Source organism: Ahaetulla prasina, chromosome 14 (genome assembly GCF_028640845.1).
Source record: "Ahaetulla prasina isolate Xishuangbanna chromosome 14, ASM2864084v1, whole genome shotgun sequence".
Lineage (NCBI taxonomy): Eukaryota > Metazoa > Chordata > Lepidosauria > Squamata > Colubridae > Ahaetulla > Ahaetulla prasina.
Genome location: NC_080552.1, coordinates 4,169,011 through 4,192,822, shown reverse-complemented (window position 1 = coordinate 4,192,822; position 23,812 = coordinate 4,169,011). Strand labels below are relative to the sequence as shown.

The 23,812-nt window shown below is 45.2% G+C and overlaps 3 protein-coding genes and 1 non-coding gene across 16 annotated transcripts in view; 2 read left to right on the top strand and 2 right to left on the bottom strand.

The window, feature by feature from the left end:
* TRAF7 (TNF receptor associated factor 7) overlaps positions 1 to 4,712 on the bottom strand; it is a 75,669-nt gene extending 70,957 nt beyond the window's left edge. For 2 of the 4 annotated variants that reach the window (XR_009152078.1, XM_058157049.1), the window contains exon 1: positions 4,463 to 4,709. The gene's annotated coding sequence lies outside the window, so the exon portion shown is untranslated. Of the gene's footprint in view, positions 1 to 4,462 lie in introns of all 4 variants that reach the window. The other 2 variants (XM_058157052.1, XM_058157050.1) reach the window with 2 other exon arrangements.
* A 362-nt stretch (positions 4,713 to 5,074) lies between these two features.
* LOC131185023 (uncharacterized) lies at positions 5,075 to 14,172 on the top strand. Of its 9 annotated transcripts, none has more exons than XM_058157066.1 (6): positions 5,075 to 5,220; positions 6,626 to 7,542; positions 8,217 to 8,354; positions 8,471 to 8,689; positions 8,985 to 9,026; positions 9,615 to 14,172. In XM_058157066.1, the coding sequence occupies exon 6, from the start codon at positions 11,847 to 11,849 to the stop codon at positions 12,804 to 12,806; it is 960 nt and encodes a 319-aa protein (XP_058013049.1). In that variant the 5' UTR covers positions 5,075 to 5,220; positions 6,626 to 7,542; positions 8,217 to 8,354; positions 8,471 to 8,689; positions 8,985 to 9,026; positions 9,615 to 11,846; the 3' UTR covers positions 12,807 to 14,172. The 9 variants fall into 9 exon arrangements, with proteins under 9 accessions (XP_058013049.1, XP_058013047.1, XP_058013052.1 ...); XM_058157064.1 differs by having other exon boundaries at positions 5,082 to 5,220; positions 6,630 to 7,542; XM_058157069.1 differs by having other exon boundaries at positions 5,082 to 5,220; positions 6,630 to 7,542; positions 8,454 to 8,689.
* On the top strand, positions 9,075 to 9,161 carry LOC131185460 (small nucleolar RNA SNORD60). Its single transcript, XR_009152161.1, has one exon. It is a non-coding gene; the product is annotated as a small nucleolar RNA SNORD60 (small nucleolar RNA).
* Positions 14,173 to 14,307: 135 nt separating the features above from the next.
* Positions 14,308 to 23,812, bottom strand: part of RAB26 (RAB26, member RAS oncogene family) — a 296,965-nt gene continuing 287,460 nt past the window's right edge. Inside the window, exons 8-10 of one of the 2 annotated variants that reach the window (XM_058157076.1) lie at positions 21,196 to 21,272; positions 18,192 to 18,264; positions 14,308 to 16,087 (exon numbers count right to left, since the gene is read on the bottom strand). In XM_058157076.1, coding sequence (XP_058013059.1) covers positions 16,079 to 16,087; positions 18,192 to 18,264; positions 21,196 to 21,272 — 159 coding nt within the window. In that variant the 3' untranslated portion in view covers positions 14,308 to 16,078. Of the gene's footprint in view, positions 18,265 to 21,195; positions 21,273 to 23,812 lie in introns of both variants that reach the window. The other variant, XM_058157075.1, reaches the window with a different exon arrangement.

Genomic DNA, 23,812 nt, shown 5'->3' with positions numbered 1-23,812 from the left:
CCAAAATACAAGCTTGATGTTTATTTTACAAAAAACATTTGCTCCCAGGACCAGAGAATTTAAATACCAGCAATAAAGATAAGATGCCCAAATCCTTAAAAATATTTTAATACATTAAAAACCCGGACTGAAAGGGCAACAGCACTTTAAATCATTCACCAAAGTCCTGTTTCAGAATATTTTCTGCTCTACAGCCAAGCCTTAAACTTTTGAATTCCCCAGTAAGCTCTCCTCAAAGCCCAGGCTTAAAACTGCATAGCTTCTAAGGCCAAGCTACTACTTACACATTCCTTGACAATTGGACTCAAATGCTGGTCTCCCTGAACCCCTCCCCCCACAATGATTAATGGTGCAGGAACCTAGTCATTCTGTTGCAGTTTATTCCAAATGTATAACTTGTCAATGGCACAACCAATATCTTTGACATTGGTGTATACATTTCATTGATGTAAAAGTTTAGCTCGGATGTCCATTTCTGTCTTAGGGACATGCCTGTACTGCCTAGATTTATATGGGCATCTTTAATTGGCACCTGAAAGCTAGGAGTAGCCCAAATTCAGATAACACACACTTGGCACGTAAAAAGACTTTAACATTATATGCTATTAAGTCCTTTTCAACTTTTAATGACTACATAGATGAGCGGCATGGTGGCCTAGAGGTGAAGACACTCACCTCCTGCTCAGAAGGTTGAGAGTTCGATCCTATCTGGAAGATAAAATATCTGCTGTGAACTCCACATAGGCATCAGGAAGGGCATCTGGATGGTAAATTCTCAGTCCCGCTCAGTTGCCCCGACTCCAAAACAAAGGGATTAAAGGCTCACAATAACAGAGTTGGAAGGGACCTTTGAGGTCTTTTAGTCCAACCCCCTCCTCAGGCAGGAAATTCTATACCATTGCAGACAAATGGTTATTCAATCTCATCTTAAAAGCTTCCAATGTTGGAGCATCCACAAGTTCTGGAGGCAAACCGTTCCACTGATTAATTGTTCCAACTGTGAGGAAATTTCTCCTTAGTTCTAGGTTGCTTCTCTCCTTGATCAGTTGCCATCCATTGCTTCTTTGCCCTGCCTTCACATGCATGACTTCCCCTTCTTTGTGGCAACCCCTGAGATATTGGAACACTGTTATCATGTTATCCCTAGTCCTTCTTTTCATTAAAAGAAAAAAAAAGTGACTACATGGATGGATTTTTTTTCTAAGAGAATCCATCATCTGTTCTTTCATATCTCCCAATGGTGCATTCATCACCTCTGTAACCGAGTCCATCCACCTTGCTGCTGGTTGTCGTCTTTTTCCTTCTACCTTTCCCAACCTTACAGCCTTTTCCAAAGAGCTGGGTCTTCACTTATGTCTGAAGTAGGATAACTGAAACCTGGTCATTTGTGCCTCAGGGAGAACTCTGGGTTGACTTGTTCAATGAGCCATTTCTTTCAGGAGCGGAAGAGAGTGATTCTGCTTACAACTCAACAGCACAGGAGCAAGAAAACCTCTTGAACTTTGTACCTAAACTTACCTGGCGTGCTTGTGTGAAATCTTTTGCTTCACCTTTGAGAAGGAAAGAACTTTCCTTAAGTTACTTCAACTGACCTTTAGAGTCATTCTAGCCTTTATTTATTCTGGAGGGAGTGGACCTTGTACAAAGACCTAAGCAATGGAAGGCAATGCCATCCAATCTGGTACAGACCAGACTGCAACCTGAGATCTTTCAGAAAAGCCTTATTGATGACCCTGCTTGTGTAAAAGGTTGGCGTTCTACATCTTCGGGATGCATTCCAAATGGATCTGAGGCAGATCATTTTAGAGATTCAGAAAACAGCCGAAGTTCAGTCTCGAATGAAGGCAAATATATGCGTCCCTCAATCTGCTTACATTGGCCTGATATTTCCCTGAACCTGAAGGGGTAAGAACAGCATTCTTGAGTGGCCCTTTATTGGTAACATACTAGTTAAACAGAGAGGGGGGATGAATGGGCTGCTTTCTAAAAGCATTTTAAGCCAGGGGTGTCAAACTCAATTTCATTGAGAGCCACACCAGAGTTGTTTGATGTTGGGGGCTGGAATGGGTGTGGCCAGCTCAACATATTGGGGGGCATCTGTGGGGGCCCAAGCGCTCTGCCAGCAAAAACGGGCTCCCAAGCTCCATTTTTGCTGGCAGAGGCACTGCAGGCTGGTCCTTCACTGTTTCCAGGGCAGCCCCGCCGGCCAGATCTAACCACCCCACGGGCCGGATCCAACCCCCAGGCCTTGAATTTGATTCTAAGCAATACTTTTTCAGTTACAGGTAGTCCTCAACTTACAACCATTCATTTAGTGACTTTGTGGAGTTACAACAGCACTGAAAAAAATATGACTTATGACTGTTTTTCATAGTTAAGACCTTTGCAATATCCCCATGAACACGTGATCCAAATTTAGATGCTCGGCAACTGGTTCATATTTACGACCACTGCTGTGTCCCAAGGCCATGCGATCCCCTTTTCCGACCTTCTGACAAGCCAAGTCAACAAGGAAAGGCAGACTCACCTAACAACCAGGTTATACTAGGCTATCCACTGCAGTGATTCACTTAACAACGGTGGCAAGAAAAGGTCGTAAAATGGGGTGAAACTCTCTTAGCAAATCTCTCAGTTAACAAGAGAAATTTTGGGCTCCATCGTGGTCGTAAGCCGAAGACTAGTTGTATTTATTTTTTAACATTTATATAACTGCCCATCTTCTAGCCAACTGATCAGTGTGGATTTGATTTAAATCAGGGGTCTCCAACCTTGGCCCCTTTAAGACTTGTGGACTTCAACTCCTAGAGTTCCTCAGCCAGCTTTGCTGACTGAGGGACTCTGGGAGTTGAAGTCCACAAGTCTTAAAGGGACCAAGGTTGGAGACCCCTGATTTAAACCATAATTTTAAAAGAGCAACTGTCATCTCTGTCCCGCAGCGGCTCCTCCTCTGACTCATCGGCAGTCCCATTCACTTTAATGGGATGGCTGGTGATGCAGAAGGGACACAAGATGAGGGACGTGGCGGGCAGCAGGTGAGTGGATGCCTGCTAACAGGCGCTGCCATGATGGATCTGAAATGACAGGTGCTCTTTAAATGTGGGGATTCATTCTTGTTGGTAGTTAATATCTTTGATATTATTACTTGCCAACAAAATGAAGGTTTCCTATTTAGCTTGCAGAGCTTGGATTCATTGAACGAGTTTATGAATATTGGAGAATATACAGCCTCATGCTACATAACTAAGCTCCATTTCATGCTGAACAAACTACATCAGGGGTCTCCAAACCTTGGTCCCTTTAAGACTTATGGACTTCAATTCCCAGAGTCCCTCAGCCAGCAAAGTTGGTTGAACTACATTGTTAATGCATCTTAAATAGGAAACTTATCTTTGGATAGATTTTTTTACTCCAAAAGCTTTTTATTAAAACAAATTCGATAAAAATAAAAAAAAATCTGATTTTAATTTTTAAAAATCCTATTTATTTTTAAAAGATAATAATTGATTTTTATCCACCCTGCCACTGACTAGAGAGGCCCAAGAAATTGATTGTTCCTGATTGCTTATTTGTACCCTATGCTTATCATTAAGTGTTGTATCATTAAGTGTTAAATTTGTACCCTATGACCATCATTTGTGTTGTAAATGTTGTACCTTGATGAAGGTATCTTTTCTTTTATGTACACTGAGAGCATATGCACCAAGACAAATTCCCTGTGTGTCAAATCACACTTGGCCAATAAAAAATTCTATTCTATTCTATTCTATTCTATCCTATCCTATTCTAATGATTCTTAACAAATGTATCTTGTCTTTTATGTACACTGAGAGCATATGCACCAAGACAAATTCCCTGTGTGTCCAATCACACTTGGCCAATAAAAAATTCTATTCTATTCTATTCTATCCTATCCTATTCTAATGATTCTTAACAAATGTATCTTGTCTTTTATGTACACTGAGAGTGTATGCACCAAGACAAATTCCTCGTGTGTCCAATCACGCCTGGCCAATAAAGAAATTCTAATTCTAATCAGAGCCTCCTTCTCCTTTCCAAGCCGGTCCTTGGCAGGCAAAGCAGCCCAAAGGAAGAACGGAGGGTGGGTTTTTTTTTGGGTGGGGGGAGGAAACACCCCAAAAACTTCCGACCTTCCAGAGGTGCCCCTGGGACTACAGAGCCCATAAGTCCCAGCCAAGCGAGGCTCGCAATCCCGGAGGGCACATCCCAGGGCGGCGCTGCTCCTCCCTCAGGGACCGCCGTGACAGGCCGTGGAGGTCTCCGCCCCGCGGGCGTTGCAGCTCCCGTCGTCCCCCACCCCACCACCTCAATGGCTGCCCTGACGGGGCTGAGGGGAGCTGGAGTCACCCGCACCAGAGCCCGGGCCTCGTCCGCGCGGCCTGAGGAGGAGCTGGGCCGGCGGCGGCCTCCTCCGGGTTGCGCCCCGCGCTCCCTCCCGCCTCACCTGTGGGCAGCCGGGGCGGCGGGGCCAGCCTGCGCGCGGCCGCCCACCGCATGGCGCCTCTCCGCCGCTTCCCCGCCGCTGCCGCAAAGCGCACAGCCGGCCGTCTCGTCCGCTCCCCTCTCAACAGCCGGGCCGGAAGTGCCGCTTCCTGAATCTCTGTCCCCCCCACCCCCTCGCTCCCTCCTGAGTCGACGGGATTCGTAGTCCTGGTAAGCGTAGCGTTTACACAGAACCGGGTCCCGTTAGCTTGGCGGCTTGCCTACGACTCCCATCAGGGCCCGCGGTTGGAGTCGACTCGCCCGCCCCTTTCCGGGTCCCAAGTCTCGCGTTGTGACAGTTCTTCCCCTCAGCCTTTAGGATTTCGAGCAGCGTTTCCCGCCCATTCAGGCTCCGGAAGTCGCTTCGCCTTCATCCAATCCAATGACACCCCCTGCCCCCCCCACCCCACCCAACAACTGGTCGAAGAGGCAGCCCTAAAGCGGATGGCGAATGGACGCGGCCGATTTAAGAAAGAAGCGGACGTTCATTGGCTTCGAAGGGGAGAGGAAACAAGCAACGGGATTGGCTGGTGTCGCGCAGAAATGGTAGCCAATCGTAAGGCGGCAAGCAGTATAAAAGGCGCCCGCGTGGACGCCTCGCTCTTTTGTGCCTTTGCTCCGCCGGGGGCTCGTTCCTTTGGTTCCCGTTATAGCGGGAGGGACCCGCGGCTGCGGCGCCTGCCTTTATCCCAAGGCCCTAGAACACCGCAGGGCCTTTTGGTGAGTTGGCGCCTCTTTGGGCTTCCTGCAGCTGCACTTATAATCCCCCGTTGTGAAGACGAGGCCCTTGGCGGGTCTGCCCGGCCCGGTGTCGGCCTTCCGTGGGAGGCCTGCCCTCCTTCCCTTCCTGTCTCTGGAAGGCGGGCGGGCGAAATGCCGAAACCCGGAGCGCCACCGCTTCCCAGTTGGGCTCCCAATTCGGGCGGCATCCAACCGGCCGGGTTGCTGAAGAAGAAAGGGGGGAAGGGACTCCACGCCGCCCAAATGTAGGCCGGGATGATGAGAAAGGCGATCTGCCTTTCTTTCCCGTGTTGCGTCTGTCATGGCTGCCTCTTTAATACCCGTTTTCATTTCTTTTCTTTTTTTTTTTGAAATATACTTTATTAAACTTTTTTTACATTAAAAACATAAATAAAGATAAAGTTCCTGCCACAATTTTTCCTTTTGGGAATTATAATGGATTGTACAGGGATTGAGACTAAATTGATTTTGAACTTAATAACAGCAGCAAGACTGTTGATTGGACAATACTGGAAGAAAGAAGAGATACCTACAATAGAAGAATGGATATTGAAAGTTATTAATTTGGCTGAGATGGCTAAAATCTCAGCGTTTTTAAAAGACAATACGCAGGAAAGATATTTAATTGAATGGAAAAAATGGATTGATTATCTACAAAACAGATATCAGATTAAGAAATATCAGATTGCCTTTGAATAATTAGAAAGTTATTTTATGTAATGGGGAGGGGGTTGGGAGACGAAAAGCTTTGGATGTGGTTATTTGGATTGGACTTTACCTTGTGATTGACCCGGGGAAGGAGGGGGGTGTTTTGTTTTGTTTTGGGAGGGAGGGGGAAAAATGTTTTTGTTTTTTTAAAACTCTTTCAATTAAAAAAAAAAACAAACATAGGGGGAAACCGGTTATATCACTTAACAGCTATTTGTGGTGTTTTTCTTATAACAATCCGGGCAATGATTGCAAACAAATTGTATTTGTGTTCTTGTTTTATCTAACTATCCTTGTCTACCTCCTTTTATCCATTAATGGATATATTCCCATATATTATAAAATATATTCCCATGTATTATATTTCCATATATTATATATATATATAATATATCCTATATATATCCCATATATTATATATATATATTTATATATATATATATTCCCATTTATTATAAAATACCGATTGTCTCTATCTTTTAAACTCAGGGTTAGTTTGTCCATTTCTGCGCAGTTCATGACTCTTTGTATGACAAGTTTCTCTCCAGGTATACATGGCTGTTTCAATACCTGTTTTCATTTCAATTGATCCGTCTCCCTTTCTAGGGCTGTGAAAATGCATTTGCTAACGCCTCTCCCTCCTATTTCCCCCCCTCCCCTTCTCAATTCCTGGCAGATAGACGGGGAAGAAATGGAGGTAGTGACAGATTTTATTTTCATGGGGACAACAGCGAAGAAATTAAAAGATGCTTGCTCCTGGGGCGGAAACCTATGGCAAACCTAGACAGTGTACTAAAAAGCAGAGGCATTACCCTGCCAACAAGAGTGCCTATAGTCAAGGCAATGGTTTTCCCAGTTGCAATGTATGGCTGTGAAAGTTGGACCATAAGAAAGGCTGAGCGCCAAAGAATCGAGGCCTTTGAACTCTGGTGCTGGAGAAGACTCCTGCGAGTCCCTTGGACTGCAAGGGGAAGAAACCAGTCAGTCCTAGAGGAGATCAACCCTGACTGCTCTTTAGAAGGCCAGATCCTGAAGATGAAACTGAAATACTTTGGCCACCTAATGAGAAGGAAGAAGAAGAAGAGCCTAATGCTGGGAACGATGGAGGGCAAAAGAAGAGGACAGCAGAGAACGAGGTGGCTGGATGGAGTCACTGAAGCAGTGGGCGTGAGCTTAAATTTACCTTTTTAAGTCTGGTACCATACAAGGGTATGGTAGAGGATAGGAAGGCCTGGAGGAACATCCATGAGGTCACAATGGACAACAACAAATGACCCTGTGGGCTGGGGTGAGAAGGCAGCGACTGGCCCAAAGTGCTGCCTCCAGTGGCTTTGGTGCCTAAGGCAGGACTAGAACTTGCAGCCTCCTAGTTTTTCTGGGTCAGCACCTGGAGGAGCCTGGCTTCTGCCTCTCTATCACCCTTCAGCAACCATGAAATCAATTGGTGGACTGTTTGCACACACCATGCTCCCCGCCCCTTTCCCTTGCAGGCCTTCGTTTTGTGTTTCAACTCTGGGGTCCTAAGATGCTTTTTAGCTAGAAGATGTGGAAGGGGAGCCTGCCTGCAGCCCCACATCCGCTGGAGGCCAGAAGGTAACCTTGCAATGCTGTTTGAGGGAAAGAGAGCAGAGAAGAGAAAGATGGGGGCAAATTTGGGTGTGGCCACCTGGAAGGGGAGAATAATAGGCCTTACAGGAGGAAAGGAAAGACTAGCTGGTTGAAGTTGATAACCTCAAATACTGGACTACTGCTATTGTGTCGTCGTCCCCCCCCCCCCCCCCCATTTTTCTCTAGACTAGCCATACCCAGTTCCTGCAATCATTCTTCATATGTTGTTGTCGCCAGGCCTTTAATCATCTCAGTTGCTCTGCACTTTTTTTCAAAGTCTCAACATCATTTTTGTTGAAATTGGGGCCCATTGTTCAAATCTGTCAAGATCTTTTTGGATCCTGAGCTCATCTTCTGAGCTGTTGGCTATTTCTGCCAGCTTAGTGTCATCTGCAAATTTGATGAGTTCCCCTTCCATTCCCTCGAAGTCATTTATGATTGAAGAATATTGGGTATAAGACATAACCTTACTTCCCTCCATGTAGATGTAGTACCATTAAGGATTTGCCAGCCAGTTACAAATCCATCTCTTAGTGATGCTGTCTATCCCACATTTAGGTTGTGGTCTACTTTGTTGAATGCCTTGCTGGAGTCTTAAGTATATTATGTTCACAGCATTTCTCTGTAGATGTTCACAGATCTCTTTAATTTTTCCCCAGTATTTCCATGCACTTGACATCACATTGGCTGTGAGACCCACTGTCTTGGGTCTTCCCGAATGCTGATTTGAGAAGTATTTTCCTTGCCTGGTGCCAAGGTTCAAGATGTCCTTGTAGATCTCTAAACAGACTTAAAAGGTAAATTGCCACTCTACTCTCTGGTTTATTTTTTTCAAAAAGCAGCATTATGACCTTGGTAATGGCTCTAAGTGTGGGGGTCATTTCCTTCGTCAGCAGTGCAAACCTCTCCCCAGGGCATGATCCATATTCTGGAAGAAATCTTGCTTCTCTCAACTGCACTGCAAGCAAGTAATACGGACATCATAAAGGGTGAAAAACCGGGGAGAAGGTCAATGAAAGCATTTGGAACAGCTTTTGAAAATCATTGATTCGTTGGACTTCATCGGGAAAGACTTTTAGAAGCACAACAAATTTGCTGAAAAAGCTAATGGACTGAGAACATTTAAAAGCAGGTAGCCAATTCGAATTTCACCACTGGGCTGAGGGTGCCAGTAGCTTTCTGCCAACTGGATGGGGACATTAGCTGGGGGGACCCCCTGCTCATTTTGTAAGGGAGGGTAGTGGAGATGAGAATGGGAAAGCATAGAGCCTTGGGAGTTTCATAGTGGCGCTGGGGATGGAGAGGTCACTCCTGCTTGGACTATCTTGGCTCCAGAAATGGAACCCTTATATAAATCGGGGGGGGGGGGGGGCTTTTAAAGATTTTGCTTTCCTTTTTCTGTACAAATAAGATTATCTTTTCTTCAGGTATGTTTCCAGCTGGGTAACTTCAGATCAAAACGGGGAAAGGTGAGTCTTACAAATTGTAAGATCAAGTATTCTGGTAACCTAAATACCAGCCGATGATGATGAACTCTTTTAATTTTCTGACACCTCGTATGAAAACTGCTTGCAGTTGGTGATTTTAAGCACGATCTGAGGCTTGGCATTCATATAATAGGGTATTGGGTCTGAATTGATATAGGGGGAAAGTGTTATTTTAGAACAGTTCTAAAACACGGGCCTCCCAGTTGGGCAGGTCTTCAGTTTTATACAATGTCTAAATTGTAAATATTCTGACTCCTGGAATATTTATAGAGTTTTGTGATTTTGTGATTGCTGGCTTACAAAATCAGTGGCATTTGTTTTCTTTTTTAAGACAGTAATTAAGACTTAAAGTCACTTCTAAAACATATTAAATTCAACTGAATGCATTACTAAGATGTTGGAAAAAGCTTAAAGGCATTCTTTTTTTAAAGGAAGACTATATTTTCCAAATACTGAGCCATTGTTGAATACCAGGACAGCATTAACCTCCGTGTTGGGCAAGAAAGTTACGAAGAGCCAAATAATAATGGTTAAAAGCTATTCAGTTAATTCCGTGTATTGTTTTTGCAGGAAGGCTTATGTCTTTCGACTGAACTACCTTTTCTCAGCAAATGCAGCCAAGGACGTTTCTATTTAGAGGTTTACGTGGTGACAGGTCTGACATGAGGGCCGAAAGGGTCCCTCGACTGAACTACAGTGGAAGTTGACAGAAGCTGCTTTGTCTTGGAAGTTCTGAGTCATGGAAATGGTGACAAAGGAGAAGTGCAAATTCTCTTAATACTTTTTTCTCAAATGGAGCCAAGGATTGTTTCTGTTTAAAGGTTTAAGTGGAGGTAGGTCTGACACCAGGGTAGGCAGCCCTGGGCCTCCTGTGCTATAGGTCTCCAAAGGCCTCCCCCACGCTCTGCTTAATGACCCAGGTGTTCATTTAACATTTAGTTGGGGAGAGCAGAGATGGAGGGGTTGTTAAGTGATGCAGTAAGTAATGTACACTGTAAGTTAAGTAAGTTGAAGACTCTTATTTCATCGTGCAGGACTGGCCTAATAGTTTTTTAATGGGTTTTTTTACTAGTTTTTAGTATTTTCAGCCTATTTAAATTAATCTTTTAAATTTGTTTTTAATTTTTATATTTGTTGTTCTTAGTTGGCTGTAAACCGCCCTGAGTCCTTCGGGAGAAGGGCGGTATAGAAATTGAAATTATAAAATAAAAATAAAAAAAATAAAGTAAGTTAAGTAATGTAGACTGGCGACCCCCAGGGGGAGAGCCTTCTCTGTGGGGGCTCCTGCCCTCTGGAATGAGCTGCCTCCGAGGATACGTCAACGTCCTGACCTCCGGACCTTCCGCCACGAGCTAAAGACTTTTTTATTTCATCGTGCAGGGCTGGCTTAATGAAGTTTTTATTGGGGTTTTATTATAGTCTTATATTCCTTCAGCCTTTAAGTGGTTTTTAAACGTTTTTTAACTTTTCTGAGTTGTGCTTTTACCCTGGCTGTAAACTGCCCTGAGTTTTTCGGGAGAAGGGCGGTATAGAAATTGAAATTATAAAATAAAAATAAAAAAAATAAAGTAAGTTAAGTAATGTAGACTGGCGACCCCCAGGGGGAGAGCCTTCTCTGTGGGGGCTCCTGCCCTCTGGAATGAGCTGCCTCCGAGGATACGTCAACGTCCTGACCTCCGGACCTTCCGCCACGAGCTAAAGACTTTTTTATTTCATCGTGCAGGGCTGGCTTAATGAAGTTTTTATTGGGGTTTTATTATAGTCTTATATTCCTTCAGCCTTTAAGTGGTTTTTAAACGTTTTTTAACTTTTCTGAGTTGTGCTTTTACCCTGGCTGTAAACTGCCCTGAGTTTTTCGGGAGAAGGGCGGTATATAAATTAAATTAAATAAATAAATTAAAATAAATAAATGCTGTTCACCTGCTGTGACAGGCAACCTCGGCGTGCAAGGCTCACTTGCAGTTGTATCTCGAGAACTGCCTGCATCAATTGAGCATTGTTTACTTTTGCGCAGCAGGCAGAATCCCTGCCCTTTCCACTAAACTGCTCAAATGCTGCAGTCAGGACAGAAGAGAGAGGGGCTAGAGCTACTACAAAAATCCAAGACCGCCCCTTGGTGACAACTGAGTGTTGCTTGGGACAAAGGTGCCGAACAGTAGATTGAAATGAGGAATCCAACGTTGGAAATAAATGGTACTTAGTCTGGCAGTGATGATTTTTTTTTTGAGTTACAATGCATCAAAACCTTGCAGAGTTTTGGTGAATGCTGAATAATTGTGGCCAGCTTAAAAAGACTATTTTTGAAGGCTTAATTTTCAGTCATTTTATTTTCGCTGCCGTTGGTATGAACACTGGTGGGTTGCTTCCGGTTCATCCCGGCAGGAGGCTCCGCCCACCCACTTGGATGCTTCTGCGCACGCGTGGATAAATGTGCGCATCCACAAGCGAACTGGTAGCGATGAGTTTTGAAACCCACCCCTGGGCATGAACCATTCCAACATAGCTAATCCTTTAAAATGAATAATCACTGAATTTTGGAAGTTCTTTTGTGCCAGTTGTTACCATTTTCTTGTGAAATACCTATTGTACATCATTTATAAACTCAAATCTGTTGTGGTAGATAAACTCTTAACTTCGATTTTTTGAGAATAAACAAAGCTTAACTATTTAACCACCGTTAAATAGTCCTCCTATCTCTCCGACCAGTTGCAGACGGTGTTGACGGGGGCAGAGATCGTCCGTGAGGCGCCTTGTGGGGTGCCTCAGGGGTCGATCCTCTCGCCTCTCCTGTTCAACATCTATATGAAGCCGCTGGACGAGGTCATCAGTGGTTTCGGGGTGAGTTACCATCTATACGCTGATGATACTCAGCTGTACTTTTCCACCCCGGACCACCCCAACGAAGCTGTCGAAGTGCTGTCCCGGTGCTTGGAAGCCGTACGGGTCTGGATGGGGAGAAACAGACTCAAGCTCAATCCCTCCAAGACGGAGTGGCTGTGGATGCCGGCATCCCGGTACAGTCAGCTGCAACCGCGGCTGACTGTTGGGGGCGAGTTGTTGGCCCCAATGGAAAGGGTGCGCAACTTGGGTGTCCTCCTGGATGGGCGGCTGTCATTTGATGATCATGTGGCGGCCGTCTCCAGGAGGGCTTTTCACCAAGTACGCTTGGTTCGCCAGTTGCGCCCCTTCCTTGACCGGGATGCCTTATGCACGGTCACTCACGCTCTGGTCATGTCTCGTTTGGATTATTGCAATGCTCTCTACATGGGGCTGCCCTTGAAGTGCACCCGGAGGCTACAGCTAGTCCAGAATGCAGCTGCGCGAGTAGTAGTAGTTGCTCCTCTGCCTTCAATTTTCCTAACAAATATACGCTCACTTGCAAATAAGATGGATGAAATACGCCTCTTAAACAAATACTATTCTGATTTTCGCAATTCAGCAGTCCTATGCTTCTCTGAAACCTGGTTAAATGAATCAATTGAAAATAGCAGCCTGAACATTCCAGGATTTCAAATTGAACGATCAGACAGGATTCCAGAAACATCTGGTAAAAAGAAAGGAGGAGGCTTATGCCTATATATTAATACAACCTGGTGTCAAGATTTTAACATAATTTACAAATTCTGTGACAACAATTTAGAGACTCTAATTATCAACTGCAAACCTTACTATTCGCCTCGTGAATTTTCCTCATTTCTTCTAATTGCTGTTTATGTCCCACCCACAAGCCTGTATAAACAAGGCATTACGAACTCTAGCTGACCAAATCATGGAGGCTGAAGCCAAACACCCTGATTCACTGGCCATTGTTTTGGGAGATCTAAACAAGGCAAACTTAAGGAAAGAACTACCAAAATACTTTCAGCATGTCAATTGTCCCACCAGAGGCAAGAATACTCTAGACCACTGCTACACAACACTAAAAGATGCCTATCGGTCTTTACTAAGCTCAAACTGCCCAAGGAGCTGCTGATCCAATTCTACAGAGGAATTATTGAGTCTGTCATTTGCACCTCTATAACTGTCTGGTTCGGTTCTGCAACCCAACAAGAAAAACACAGACTTCAGAGGATAATTAGAACTGCAGAAAAAATAATTGCTACCAACTTGCCTTCCATGGAGGACCTGTATACTGCACGAACCAAGAAGAGGGCCGTGAAAATATTTGCAGATCCCTCGCATCCTGGACATAAACTGTTTCAACTCCTACCCTCAAAACGACGCTATAGAGCACTGCACACCAGAACAACTAGACACAAGAACAGTTTTTTCTCGAAGGCCGTCACTCTGCTAAACAAATAATTCCCTCAACACTGTCAGACTATTTACTGAATCTGCACTACTATTAATCGTTTCATAGTTCCCATCACCAATCTCTTTCCACTTATGACTGTATGACTATAACTTGTTGCTGGCAATCCTTATGATTTACATTGATATATTGATCATCAATTGTGTTGTAAATGTTGTACCTTGATGAAGGTATCTTTTCTTTTATGTACACTGAGAGCATATGCACCAAGACAAATTCCTTGTGTGTCCAATCACACTTGGCCAATAAAAATTCTATTCTCCCATGTAACACCGCTACTGCGCAGTCTGCACTGGCTCCCTGTGGTTTTTCGGGTGTGCTTTAAGATTCTGGTTACCACCTTTAAAGCACTCCATGGCTTAGGGCCCGGGTACTTACGGGACCGCCTGCTGTTACCTCATGCCTCCCACCGACTCGTACGCTCACACAGAGAGGGTCTTCTCAGGGTGCCGTCTGCCAAACAATGTCGGCTGGCGGCCCCCAGGGGTAGGGCCTTCTCTGTTGGAGCTCCTACGCTTTGGAACGAACTTCCCCCTGGCTTACGCCAAGTGCCTGATCTTCGGACTTTTCGCCGTGAACTGAAAACGCATCTATTTATTCAAGCGGGACTGGTTTAAAAGTTTTACTAAATTTTAATTGGGGTTATTTATTAATTTTAGTGTTTTAAACTTTTTAAATGTCGGCCACTTTTGTAATATGCTTTGTTTTAAATTGTTTTAATTGTGTATATTGTGGATTTTATTTTGGCTGTACACCGCCCTGAGTCCTTCCGGAGAAGGGCGGTATAAAAATCTAATAAAATAAATAAATAATAAATATTTGTAACATTTGAACTTTACAATGATCCTACAGTCTAGACGCAATGAATTTTCAGAGTTGACTGGGTCAAACTCCATATTCATTTGTCTTGGTAAACCCAAAATTACAAAGTAAACTATTCTTGAAGGGTGCAAGTGTTTCGAAGGCCAAAGGCAAAAATCATTTCCCCCTTTGCTGGGTTGGGTTCGCTAATGCTTCTATCAAAATGCTTGACAGAAATGCAGGAGGAGGGCCTTAATCTCCAAGTTGCCAAATTTCAATTGAATAATGATGCATTCCTTAAGTTCTTTAGTTTTAGTTTAGCCGTGAAAATATTTACAGATCCCTCACATCCTGGACATAAACTGTTTCAACTCCTACCATCAAAACGACGCTATAGAGCATTGCACACCAGAACAACTGGACACACTCTGCTAAACAAATAATTCCCTCAAAACTGTCAAACTATTTACAAAATTTACACTACTATTAATCTTCACATCGTTTTCATCAGCAATCTCTTTTCACTTATGACGGTAACTTTTTGTTGCTATCATTAAGGGTTAAATTGCAACCTATGACCATCATCTGTGTTGTAAATGATGTACCTTTGATGAAGGTTTTTGTTTTTTCTTTTATGTACACTGAGCATATGCACCAAAAGAAATTCCTTGTGTGTCCAATCACACTTGGCCAATAAATTCTATTCTATTAAACGCAATGCATTTTAAGTAGAGTGTCTATGGAGATTCCCAGTTATCTGGGTCATGGTTGGCCCAAAGGTGATTTTTTTAAAAGGCAAATGGACTTTGTTTTCCCTCAATATTGCGAACGGGTGTGGAATCTACTTTGAAATGGGTATTCATCAGTTCCAAGAAGGTTCCTTAGCAGTAGCCCTTAGACTTATATACCGCTTCACAGTGCTTTCCAGCCCTCTCTAAGCGGTTTACAGAGTCAGCCTCTTGCCCTGAACAATCTGGGTCCTCATTTTTACCCACCTCCTTGCTCTATTTTCACTATATGATTGACCCTGAGGGCATAGATGTGGCCTCAACAACTCAGAAAATAACTACCATAACAGCTGGATGATTGCAAGGAATATAAATCCTTCCATTCACCACCATTCAGTCAGAACTGAAGAAGCTTCTTGGAGGAGAAGCGAAACACGTTTGAGGAAAAACAAAGTCCTGTTGCTTTTAGAAAAAAAAAACACTCGAGATCCTAAGCAGAGCCATTGCTCCTAAGTGATGCTTTGTCTAGCCAGGTAGACAAACCTTTCTTTAGATTGGCTAGCCCAAGGTGGTTTTTCCTGTCCCAACAGAGCACGCTATGGTTCTCTTCCCCCCCCCCCCTTCTGTTTTCAGTCTGATGTCCCGGTGGACAACTTTTTCAGCCAAACTAAGTGTAAAATCAACCTTTAGGCTAAAGTTCCTAGTAGAAAGAGCCTTTGGGATCGGAAATCGGGCAGAATCATTATTTTCACCGGAACGGATGCGGCAGTACTGGCAAAGAAAGAAAGACCTTTTTAAGGAAGGAGGCCTGCTTTTAGACCTTGAAGCAAGCATTGTTAAAAAATTGTTTATTATGAGAAACCCCAAAAAGCTATAAACGAGCCAACAGTTGGTACATAAATAACACTTTCAAGACGCCCCTCCAGCTACATGGCACCAAAGCCAGGTAGGAAACAGGCCAAGGCAGCCCATTCGCTTGCCAGACGGGTTGCCAAAGCCAAGCCGCAAATGCAGGGCCTTTGAAGTTAAGGCAATGCAGTTCTGCATTGCACGCGGTTTCCTCCCGGCTTGTGAATGTACAAGCCACTAAGAACTGCAGACATGCGACATGCAAGCTGCCTTTTGATAGATTTCTTCCTTGGAGAATGGTGACAATAATCCAATTTAGGGTCTTGCGTAAAGGACTCTTGAACTTAAAACATCTACTGGGCACAAGGAAAAACGACATTTAACAAGGAAAGTCCAATGGCAATTTAGCACATGTATCACAAAGCACCTAATCCACATTGCCCAATACCCTGAAATAAACAGGCTGATAAGATATGCTTGTCCCCTTCTGCTAAGGTTGGGCTGCTGACTTGCCTGAATTGCACAATTGAGCCAGAAGCTTCCCTGAAGGAACTCTACACCAGTAGGAGCTTCCCAGGTGTGTGGGACTTCCACCGTGGCTGCGCTAGTGGGATGGTAGGAGTTAGTCCTACGCACTTGGAGGGCCACAGGTTGGAGAAGGCTGGTGCAAACAAGGAGCCCTCTGCTAGCAAGTCACAGGTCCAAGTAAAAATGTTGAAGCATACTTGGAGGAGTAGAGTGGTCATCACAATCCCAGGAGGTTCTACACACTTCCTGCCTTCTGGAAGACTTGGCAATAGCGCTTAGTCTTACATTACTGCTTCATTGTGCTTTGCAGCACTCTTAGGTGGTTTACAGAGTCAGCATATTTCCCCCAACAATCTGGGTCCTCATCTTGCCAAACTCTGAAGGATGGAAGGCTGAGCCAACCTTGAGTCAGTCAGAATCGAACTGGCGGTGAGTAGCCAGCCTGCAATACTGCATTCTAACTATTGAACCATCACAGCGAGAGGAGGAGATAGATGGAGAGAGAGCAATAGCATTTAGACTTATATATCACTCCATAGTGCTTTACAGCCTTCTTCTAAGCAGCTTACAGAGTCAATATATTGCCCCCAACGATCTGGGTCCTGATTTTACTGACTTTGGAAGGATGGAAGTCAACCTTGAGTTTGGTCAGGATCGAACTGCTGGTGGGCAGAGTAAGCCAGCAATGCTCCATTCTAACCACCGCGCCACCACAGCTCCTACCTGCTATGTCTTTGTCCCAACAGCCTGACCCAAGAATTAAGCCTGCTGGACTACTTTGCCAGTCTTGATCTGGAGAGACGTTTTTCCCACTTCCCATTGGGGCTCCGGATCACTCTCCCCTTCTTTGGATGGGTGCAAATGTCCGAGCAGAGGGCCATATTGATAAAAAGAACCACATTTTTTTTTCAATGGGGATAGAATTTCCTGGAAGGAGATCAACCGTACTTGGGATCAACCACTGGAAAGGCATTAAGGACCCAACTTATTCAGATCATGTAAGATTGCTCCCTTTGTGTTACGCTTTTACACAAAAAAAGGCACACCCTACTGCGCAGGAAAAATTGCCAGAGCTGCAGCACAACAACCAAAGCTAGAGCAGAGGGAACATTTTATTCTGCCCCTGCAGGCAGGATGGCTAGCAAACGACAGCCAAAAGAATAGTCATCCGAGTTTGGGTGTTTTGAAAAAAATGTGTTCGAAAAACTTATCAGCAATAGGACACACCAAACATTTAAGTTCGATCTATTAAAAAATAAATAAAAGAGTGGAAATCCCCATGTTTGGGTATTCATTGAGGCAGTAATGATGAAAGTGGAGCTGAAGTCCCACATAAACAGTCGCTATATTAAGTCAACCCATGGCAACTGGACTCTTCCCTGGCAAGGACTTGGGGCAGGGGTCCCCAAACCTGGCAGCTTTAAGACTTGTGGACTTCAACTCCACAAGTCTTAAAGCTGCCAAGTTTGAAGATCTCTGACTTAGGGGAGGCTCCCCTGTGACCCCACTCCCTTTGGGGGCACTCATGCAGGACATTGACACTGAGATTGTGGAAACCACACCACCCCCTCCCTCCCCTACCGCCAAAAGCCCCTGTCCATAATTCAGATTGTCCGTTGCTGCTGCTTCTAACCCGGCTCTCTTTTGGAAAACCACCTGCCTGCCCCCGGGGAAGGAAAAGAAGCTGCCCGTCCCCCCACCCCATTTATCCTTCCAAGTTTCACCTGGACAAAGACAACAAGACACAAGGAAGAGATTTGTAGAGCTTGTGCAGCAGGAAGGAGGAGAACGAGAGTGGCAGACACAGATGCAGCAGGCAGGGTGGACTGCTTGTGGCAAGTCTCCTTGAAGGGGGGGTGGGGGTCTGGATGGGACCCCTGAGAGAGAGAGAGAGAGAGTCTATGAGTGGCAGCAGCCAGTGCCTTTCACCTCCTTCCGGACGTAGTCGTGCAGTCTGAACCGGGGCTCGTTGGGCAGCTTCATGGACCGGTGTTTCAGCTCCCTGGCAATTGAACACAAGGCTTTAGTCAGTTCTCCCATGCACAGCCAGGCAGCTCCTCCTCTAATCTCTAACCCTCCTCTCAGAGGGGAAGAAACAGAAACAGAAACAGTGTAAAGTGAGTGTGTGGGATCTCTAACAATGCTTCAAACTCTAACCACATAGCACTGATAAGAAGCATCTCGGATAATGGGGAGTGAACTTTCTATAATCTCCACTGTCCTCAACACTCTCTGTATGGACTTTCTATCTGAGGCGTTGGTGCCACTAAACCAAACAGTGATGCAGTTTGAAGTCGCTAAGTTTGAGCAACACCGATCCAGACAATGTGCCTCTTCCAAACCCATGGTAATCCCCACAATGTGTACCCCAATGCCATTTTTCAGGCCACTGACATGTCCTCCTGCCATGAGGCATCCCCCTGTGGTTGCACAAGGAAGTCAAGGAGTCAGTGGGTTGCCCACAATGGCAGAGGATTCGGTCCACTTGTTCACAATCAGCAAGTCTACAACAACCTTCACATTCTGTCCAAGTGACCTCCAACTCTGAGCAGAGGGAGCATTCCCTGAGAATTTCCCTTATTGGCTCAGCTTGGGCATCATAGCAACTAGGGATATGGTGCTTCTCCCACATCCTTTCCCCAAAGGGTTCAGGTCACTTTAAAAACGGTTGCTGGATGTCATGCCACAGTAGCAAATTTCCCCTTTTTATTATTTTTTGTAAATAATTAAAGTCAGTGAACACATTAACATATTTAACAGAGTTGGAAGGGACCTTGTAGGTCATTAGTCCAACCCCCCCACCCAAGCAAAGAACCTACACCATTTCTGACCGATAGCAGTTCAGTTTCTTCTTGAAAGCTTCCAGTGATGAAGCTCCCAAATCTAATATTTCTTCCTCCAACATTCCCCACAACAACAATCAGGTGAATTGGGCTGAGGAGAGAGACTGACCCAAAGCCACCCATCCAGCTTTCATGCCTAAAGCAGGACTAGATCTCCTGGTCTTCTGGTTTCTAGTCTAGTGTCTTAACCACTAGGCCAAACTCATCCAGTCGGATTTGATGTCTTTTGTCTGTATTGCTCCACGTGTCTCTTCATCTCCCAGAATTTCTGATAGAACTCCCCCCTCCCCCAAATGGTGATACCATGCTTGGCTGTGGCTGCTTCGCCTCTCAAGGGGGTTTCTGGAATAGCTTTATACCATCTAGCATCAACCTTGTTAACTCTCAAGACTTTTCCACTATGTATTCAAAATAGACCGTGATGTATATCGCACATATGTGCTAGTCGTTTGTGACTCTAGGGAGCGGTGCTCATCTCTGTTTCAAAGCCGAAGAGCCAGAGCTGTCCGAAGACGTCTCCGTGGTCATGACTCAACACCAAAGGCACATGGAACGCTGTTACCTTTCCACAAAAGGTGGTCCCTATTTTTCTACTTGCATTTTTTAAATGCTTTTTGAATGCTTTTGAATTGCTAGGTTGGTAGAAGCTGGGACAAGTAACGGGAGCTCACTCCGTTACGTGGCACTAGAGATTCAAACCACTGAACTGCCGACCTTTCGATCGATAAACTCAGCATCAGCCACTGAGCCAACATGTCATATATACATGTCATATATATACAGCCCGACATATAATAATAATAATATAATATAACAACAGAGTTGGAAGGGACCTTGGAGGCCTTCTAGTCCAACCCCCTGCCCAGGCAGGAAACCCTACACCATCACAGTCAGATGGCTATCCAACATTTTCTTAAAAATTTCCAGTGTTGGAGCATTTACAACTTCTGCAGGAAAGTTGTTCCACTTATTAATTGTTCTAACTGTCAGGAAATTTCTCCTTAGTTCTAGGTTGCTTCTCTCCTTGATTAGTTTCCACCTATTGCTTCTTGTTCTACCCTCAGGTGCTTTGGAGAACAGCCCGACTCCCTCTTCTTAGTGGCAACCCCTGAGATATTGGAACACTGCTATCATGTCTCCCCTAGTCCTTCTTTTCATTAAACTAGACATACCCAGTTCCTGCAATCGTTCTTCATATGTTTTAGCCTCCAGTCCCCTAATCATCTTTGTTGCTCTTCTCTGCACTCTTTCTAGAGTCTCAACATCTTTTTTACATCGTGGCGACCAAAACTGGATGCAATATTCCAAGTGTGGCCTTACCAAGGGATTATAAAGTGGCACTAACACTTCACGTGATCTTGATTTTATCCCTCTGTTTATATAGCCCAATATATATATATACACACTTTGTCACATAAGAACAAAGCCAAAAACTCCAGCCTGAAGATGATGAGTGAGATCTCATCGAAACGTTGCCTAAATACTTTCAATCTTACACGAGAAAAGACCCGAACATACCAAAACCTGCATACATATACCCGTGAAAACCTACAACACACACACACACACACATATGTATGTATGTATAACACACGCACGCACACATACATACATGTGTGTATGTATATGTACAGTACATATTGGGGTAGACCAGGTGCTTCGACAGAAGAACACTTAACCTGGCTCAAGCTGATAAAGGGAGGAGAACTTGTGGCTCAGAGATTATAACAACTGCCTAATACGCAGGCAGCTCAAGTTTGAATCCAGGTAAGTGTATGGCTAGCTGATGAGAACTAAATAGCTCGAATGCGACTGCTGTCTGTGTCTATATGTATTTCTCTCCCCCCCATCTCTATCATCTATCTTTCAGAGAGCGGGCATCAGAATTACATTTTTTTAATGTGTGTTAGTGTGTTCACAGAAAAAAGTGACAATAAAGCTTATCCTATCCCATCTTGTATCTTAAGAAACCCTGCACTCCCTTTCTATTTCTTATTCTACCAAATGTCAGCAAATAGTGTTCTTGGGAGCTGCATGTTAGTGATGGATATGCATATTTTTGATGGGAAAACAGAAATGAAGGAACTTACTTGGCGATGGCCATGAACGCTAAGTCCACATTCAATCCGCTCTTGGCGCTGGTCTCCATAAAGGGCACCCCATATTCCTGCATCAAAGAAATAAGGCATTTGGGGCTCATTGTTTTCCTCTCCTCAGGTTGGACGTGGACACACAGATTCTGCAGTTCCATATCAGAGCTGCCCTCTGCATGTATGTTATCCTAGAAAGGCTGTCTCAAGATGTCCCTGGGGAAGCATTGTGGTGAGACAGTCGGGAAATAGAGGGCTCTGATGAGCCTCGCAAAATCCCAGGCTGACAAACTGCTGTTGAGGGGTCTTGGACCGGATCTGTCCTGAAGGGACGGAAAAGAAGTAGAGGCACCTCGGATGACCAAGAGGAACTGGCAAGTTCCTCAGAGGTCAGAGGAAACTCTCTGACTCAGCAGTGGCGGTGGCCGTAGCAGCCGCCATTAAGCTGGGACAACCGGACCAAGTTTTTGAGCAAGAGCATCGATTTGGATGGAGTACTGATGCCGAGTGAGTGAGTGAGTGCGTGCCAGCTCACAGGTAAGAAAAAAATACTTCTAAATTGTTAAAAGATACCCCGGTGAGGAAACAGCGGCTGATGGGCGTGGTGGAATGTGAATGAAGAAAGAAGAACAAAATGGAAGTCTAAAGCTTCAGAGCCTGAAACGGAACTTGATTTTGGAATTATAATATGTGGAAACGATTAAAATATTAGAAGAAAAAACCCATAATAGATTTATTTATTTTTATTTTATTTATTTATTCGATTTTTATACCGCCCTTCTCCCGAAGGACTCAGGGCGGTGTACAGCCAAATAAAAAAGCGCAATATATACATTAAACAAGACTAAAACAAACATATTACAAAATGGCCAAAAATTTAAAAAATTTAAAACATTTAAAATAGTTTAAAAACCCTAAAATATAAATAACCCCGGATTAAAATTTAATTAGGCCAGTCCCGCTTGAATAAATAGATGCGTTTTCAGCTCACGGCGAAAAGTCCGAAGATCAGGCACTTGACGTAAACCAGGGGGAAGTTCGTTCCAAAGCGTAGGAGCTCCCACAGAGAAGGCCCTGCCCCTGGGGGCCGCCAGCCGACATTGTCTGGCGGACGGCACCCTGAGAAGGCCCTCTCTGTGAGAGCGTACGGGTCGGTGGGAGGCATAGGGTAACAGCAGGCGGTCCCATAAGTACCCGGGCCCTAAGCCATGGAGCGCTTTAAAGGTGGTAACCAAAATCTTAAAGCGCACTCGAAAGACCACAGGAAGCCAGTGCAAACTGCGCAGGATTGGTGTTACATGGGAGCAACGGGTGGCTCCCACTATTACCCACGCAGCTGCATTCTGAACTAGCTGCAGCCTCCGGGTGCACTTCAAGGGCAGCCCCATGTAGAGAGCATTGCAATAATCCAAACGGGAAGTGACAAGAGCATGAGTGACCGTGCATAAGGCATCCCGGTCAAGGAAGGGGCGCAACTGGCGAACCAAGCGTACTTGGTAAAAAGCCCTCTTGGAGACGGCCGCCAAGTGATCGTCAAACGACAGCCGCCCATCCAAGAGGACGCCCAAGTTGCGCACCCTTTCCATTGGGGCCAATAACTCGCCCCCCACAGTCAGCCGTGGCTGCAGCTGACTGTACCAGGGTGCCGGCATCCACAACCACTCCGTCTTGGAGGGATTGAGCTTGAGTCTGTTTCTCCCCATCCAGACCCGTACAGCTTCCAGACACCGGGATAGCACTTCGACAGCTTCGTTGGGGTGGTCCGGGGTGGAGAAGTACAGCTGCGTATTGTCAGCATACAGATGGTAACTCATCCCGAAACCACTAATGACCTCACCTAGCGACTTCATGTAGATGTTGAACAGGAGGGGCGAGAGAATCGACCCCTGAGGCACCCCACAAGTAAGGTGCCTCGCAGTCGACCTCTGCCCTCCTGTCAACACCGTCTGCGACCGGTCGGAGAGATAGCAGGAGAACCACCGATAAACGGTGCCTCCCACTCCCAAGCTCTCCAACCGGTGCAGCAAGATACCATGGTCGATGGTATCAGAGGCCGCTGAGAGATCTAATAGGACCAGGGCAGAGGAGCAACCCCTATCCCTGGCCCTCCAGAGGTCATCTACCAACGCGACCAAAGCTGTCTCCGTACTATGTCCGGACCGGAAGCCGGACTGGAACGGGTCTAGATAGACAGCTTCATCCAGGTACTGGGGAAGCTGCCATGCAACCACACTCTCTACAACCTTTGCCACAAAGCGAAGGTTGGAGACTGGACGATAATTTCCCAAAATAGCTGGGTCCAGGGAAGGCTTCTTGAGGAGGGGTCTCACCACCGCCTCTTTCAAGGCAGCGGGGAAAACCCCCTCCAACAATGAAGCATTTATAATTCCCTGGAGCCAGCCTCGTGTCACTTCCTGAGTAGCCAGCACCAGCCAGGAAGGACACGGGTCCAGTAAACGTGGTTGCATGCAACCTCCCCAGCAACCTGTCCACGTCCTCGAGAGCCACAGACTCAAACTCATCCCAAACAACCTCAACAAGACGTGTCTCTGTCATCCCACTTGGATCATCGCAATTTTGGTCTAAGCTATCCCGAAGCTGAACGATTTTATCGTAT

What these genes read in the sequence shown, in the direction of transcription:
- LOC131185023 (XM_058157066.1), top strand. Translation starts at nt 11,847, where the DNA reads ATGAAGCCGCTGGACGAGGTCATCAGTGGTTTCGGGGTGAGTTACCAT.